This window comes from Cydia fagiglandana, chromosome 11 (genome assembly GCF_963556715.1).
Source record: "Cydia fagiglandana chromosome 11, ilCydFagi1.1, whole genome shotgun sequence".
Lineage (NCBI taxonomy): Eukaryota > Metazoa > Arthropoda > Insecta > Lepidoptera > Tortricidae > Cydia > Cydia fagiglandana.
This window is the reverse complement of record NC_085942.1, coordinates 11,001,082-11,006,217: the sequence shown is the minus strand read 5'-3', so window position 1 is coordinate 11,006,217 and position 5,136 is coordinate 11,001,082. Positions and strand designations below refer to the sequence as shown.

Below are 5,136 nucleotides of genomic sequence, written 5' to 3'. Positions count from 1 at the left end.
CATGGAGAAAGAAACTTTTATTTCTTATATCTCAAATATGAGGAATTTAATCTTAATTAACACCAAATTTAGTTCGAGTAACGAGCGAACAATTTATTCTAATGTATCATCAACATCATTATCATTGCCGGACAATATGAACCTTGCAAATTGATTAGGATCATCAATGATTTCTTTATTATAGAATTTTGCAAAAACTGATGACGAATCAGTCCAACCGGCAGTTTTTCTGATTGTTTCTACATTAACACCAAGTTTCTTTGCCGCAGAAGTGGCCGCGTGCCGGGTACTGTGGGCGCTGAATAGAGCAGTATCTATACCACTGTTATGCAAAGTGTCCTTTATCCAATGACTAAGTCTTTGAGACGAAATTTTTCCATGTGGTCTCTTATGACTGACAAACAAGAAGTTTTGGCTACGTTGACGCAACAACTTTGTCTTTTCTATATAACATACAAGAGCTCGACCTGGACAAATCTCAGGCCTTTCGTTAAAGAAAGGGAGTTTGAGCACAGGTTGTAAAGCATTAGCTTTCGATGTTTTTATGATGTCAGGGATTTTTATGATAATTTCCGAATCCTCATAGACTTGTATGTTATCTAGTTTAATTAAAGATAAAGTTTGGACGCGGTGCGCGGTCACTAATGCTAACAAAGTAGAAGTTTTCATTGACAGATTTTGCAAATCAAGACATTCGTTTGGCCATTTATCGGCTAAATAAGACAAAACAATATTTGGATTCCACGTTAAAGAATACTTTGGAGCAGTAGGTCTTAATCTAAACACACCTCGCATAAATCGTTTGATTTTTTCATCATTGACAACAGGGCCTAGAATAAGTCCTAAAGCTGATTTATATGAATTAATAGTGCCATATTTTGCACCTTTTTCAAAGCTAAGGGTCAAAAAATCTATTATAGTTATAACAGAGCAATCAAAATAATCGTATTTTTTCAAATTACAATAATCTACCCAAGCACGTATACAGCAATCATATTGTCTATAAGTATTTTCCGCTAAGGACGCAATCATAATGTCTACAGCATTAGGAGACATCTGTTGCTTTAGTAATGCTTGCCGGATAATTTGACGGCAACCAGGATAAGAGTCTCGTGTAGACTGTGAGCAGACCTGAAAGGAGACGTCAGAAGGTTTACGTTTGGTCCAAAATGTAATGTTTCAGAAATTATTAATTTTTGCAGTAACGGAAACCAGGGTTGGGTAGGCCAAAATGGTACAACGACAATACCTTCAGCTTTATCTGATATTATTTTTTGCAACATCTTTAAAATCATTGAAAACGGTGGAAAGGCGTAAAAGGACAAATTCGACCAGGAAACCGTGAAAGCGTCGACCACCCAAGCATCAGGGTCATTTTTCCATGAAATGTACGTGTGACACTTCGCATTAGACCGACTGGCGAAAAGATCAACATCTGGTTTTCCAAAATGGTTCACAATATCTTTATACGCAGAACTACACAATTCCCATTCAGTATCTGTAAATTTTCTTCGCGACAAAAAATCTGCTTCATGGTTATGCCTAGTATTTATATAAGACGCATATATCATTATTCTACGCCTTTCACACCATTTCCATATGTCCCTGGATATTTTGTTGAGATGTGGGTATTGTATACTACCCATTCTGTTAATACACGATATTGCAGTGACATTATCTATTCGCAACAAAATTTCGCAGTCTGACATATTATCAGCGAAGACCTTTAATGCGAAAAAAGCTGCCTTTAACTCAAGTACGTTTATATGTAAATTGATTTCTTCTGTTTTCCAAAAACCTGATGCTTCCTGGCCACTGCAAAAAGCACCCCAGCCAGTTCCAGAAGCATCGGAAAAAATTTCTTTTTTGAATTCATTGAGACGCAATGGATTGTGACCATGTTGAATGTTTTGTAACCACCAAGATATATCTGAATTTAAATATTGAGGTAACGATATTTTTTGATCGTAGTTAGGATTATCTAGCAAACAAAGATATTTATAACGCTCTAAATTTTTTGTATGAAGCCATCCATATTGAATGGCAGGACAGGTAGAAGTGAGAAGTCCTATAAATTTTGCTAATTCTCTGAGCCTACATTTTTTAAGGTGCGAGAAGTTTAATAAAGCTTTATTTATTTTTATAACTTTATCTTTAGGTAGGGTCATAATCATGTCCCTTGAATTGAACATAAAACCTAAAAACTTGCATTCTCTACGAGGCACAAGGCAACTTTTTTCGTAATTTATTAAAAAACCCAGATCTTGTAATAGCGATATTGTTTTTGAGATATTTTGATAACATTCATTATAAGTTCGTCCAATGCAAAAAATGTCGTCCAAATAAATTACTGAAACCATATTACGAGATCGTAGGTATTCAATAACAGGTTTTAGTAATTTTGTAAACACAAAAGGTGCCACTGAAAGCCCAAAAGGGAGTACATTAAATTGATATAATGTACCGTCATATTTAAATCTCAAATATTTTTTATCACTAGGATGAACTGGTACCAAAAAATAAGCATCTTTCATATCTATATTTGCCATATAACAATTTTCTGTAATTAGTTTAGCAGCCGTCCTATAATCTTCCATTTTGAAATGACTTGTAGCGACATATTTATTTAAGCGTTTTAAGTTTAAAATAAACCGTTTGTCGCCGTTAGGTTTTGGAACCAAAAATATACTAGACAGAAATTCATCAGAACGATGTGAGCATTTTTCTATGGCATTTATTTTTATTAAAGAACTAATGGCTTTCATAAAATCCGAATGTTCTTGGGACGATTTAGGATACACTACTGGCTTGCAGCTGTCAACAGGTGTGGAGGTAAGAGGTATTTTATAACCTTTTAACCAAGATAAGATTGTAGGATCATCGGTTACTCGAAGCCAGTTCGTAACGAAATGCTTGAGTCGTCCGCAGTATTTTACCTCGGGCTCTAGCGCCTCCTGGACCTCCGGGCCGGTGACCGCTCCGACTTCTCCCGCTGTTGAAAGCTCCCTCTCGTCGCAGGACGCCGCGTCGAATGTCTCCGGTACTCCTGTTTGTTGGGGGCTCTTCGCGGCGATGCTCTCCAGTTTAAACGGCTGCTATACTGGTTGCTATTGTGGTTTTTACGTTTAGTGAAGTTATTAATATTGAACTTCTGAGATTTTTGATTCTTAGCTTGCTTTAAAACAGATCCTGATTCTTTAATAGTTTTAGCAGATTTTAATTGCTCAGTTATGTTGCTACCGAATAAAAATTTGTCGCGTGGACTTTCGGTAATAACATCTTTAAGATCAGCATTAATGGCCGCAGTAACGAACCCACGACGGGTTTTTGTTTCACAAAAATGACTATCGCAAAGAATGCGACAAGCGTCGCCCAATGGCTTCAGGATTTTTTGTGACGAAGTCTCCTTGTTTATCACCAATTCAACCGCTTGGGACAAGGCAGCTAAAGCAATACCTATTTGTTTTTGTTTTGCCGATAATGCGGCATCTCTTTTTACCATAAAGTCTGATAAGGCTACTTTAGCCTCCGGGTTAAGAATAGGAGAGACCAAATATTCACAATTTTTTGGAATTAAATATTCCTTTAGCAATTTGTCCATTACTTCTTTCGGTAGGCCCTTGATAAGGATTTCCTGCCACCTGGAGGCTATATCCTTATGTATGGGTTTACCGAAATCAATTTCCGGTTCAGGCGCGTCACCCAGTAATAAAAGAACGTCTTCGTTAAGCGCAAGGTCGGCGACCTCTGACGTGCAAGGAACCTCAGGCGCTGCCTCCGTCGCTGGTGCCGGCGCGGGGCTCGGTGCTGCGGACGCGGGGGGCGCGCGCGCGCGATGCATGGACACGCCGCTCGGGCCGGCCACGGGCTCCGCCGACACGCCGCTCGTTCCTGCCGCGACCTCGTCCCGCGAATCCCGCGATCCCGTCGACGGCGCCGCGTCGGTGCGCGCCGCTCCAGCCGAACGAGTACAGACTTGTTCTGCAACGATAGGCGAATGCTCTTTTAGGTAAATCTCATATTGCTTAGCCCCAGTTGGACTAAGCGTGCTTATGATTGTATGAAGAAGACATCCCATACAGATGTCTCGCAACATAAAACGGCATTTCTTAACGAAGAAGTATAGTCGTGAAAGTATCGACCCCATACAGGACGAACGCAACACATTTCTTCATATTTAGTGGCCAATTAAACCACCATGCGTGTAGGTACGAAACGTTCTTATATATTGTATGAAGAAGACATCCCATTCAGATGTCTCGCATCATAAAAGAACATTTTGAGTAAAAGTATCTACCCCATACGGGAAGAACGTAATACTCGTTATCTATACATATTTAATTTACGTAAAACTCAGTTTACATCGAATCGCAAAGAAAAAAATATACAATGTGGGTAGATTAATCCACAGGTACTAACCTTGTTCATCTTCGTCATCCGATGACGATGTAAAAATAACTCGACGACGATCTTTTTTACGCGAAAGTTGTTGTTCTAGTCTTCTGATCTTTTCTCGTATTTCTTCTTCTGAATCCAAATCACTTTTCCTCTTCCTATGCGCCATCTTGAGAACCGCTTGAATATTCGATACGACGTGTTAAGGCTATGCACGGAAAAAACAGAATGAGGGCTGCGGGCCGTCGGGACCCGAAGGTGGTGAGGGTAGTGTTGCCATTTCAACTTTTTAAATTACCCTCTTAAGATCCGTGTAAGGCTATAGCGTGGGATACCAGCTACAAATAGTAAACCTAATTGCGAAGAAGGAAGTCGGGAAATATAATAAATAATAGTACTAAACTGAAAATCGTAATTCAAGACCAAAAAAAGTAAGACAATGTTGCCACTGCACTACATTGTTTGTAAAATAGTAAATTCCTTTTTATAAATAAACACGCTAAGATAATTTCGCACCTCGAACCCCGGCTCGTACCAATGAGTTTTTCGGAACTTATGTACGAAATATCATTTGATATTTTACTAGTCGCTTTTCGGTGAAGGAAAACATCGTGAGGAAACCGGACTAATCCCAATAAGGCCTAGTTTCCCCTCTGGGTTGGAAGGTCAGATGGCAGTCGCTTTCGTAAAAACTAGTGCCTACGTCAAATCATGGGATTAGTTGTCAAGCGGACCCCAGGC

The 5,136-nt window shown here is 39.3% G+C and overlaps 1 protein-coding gene across 1 annotated transcript; it reads right to left on the bottom strand.

The window, feature by feature from the left end:
• Positions 1-1,267: 1,267 nt before the first annotated feature.
• LOC134668617 (uncharacterized) lies at positions 1,268-4,784 on the bottom strand. Its single transcript, XM_063526057.1, has 2 exons — positions 4,416-4,784; positions 1,268-4,121 (listed from the first exon to the last, which is right to left on the bottom strand). The coding sequence occupies exons 1-2, from the start codon at positions 4,562-4,564 to the stop codon at positions 2,945-2,947; spliced, it is 1,326 nt and encodes a 441-aa protein (XP_063382127.1). The 5' UTR covers positions 4,565-4,784; the 3' UTR covers positions 1,268-2,944.
• Between the last annotated feature and the right edge of the window lie 352 nt (positions 4,785-5,136).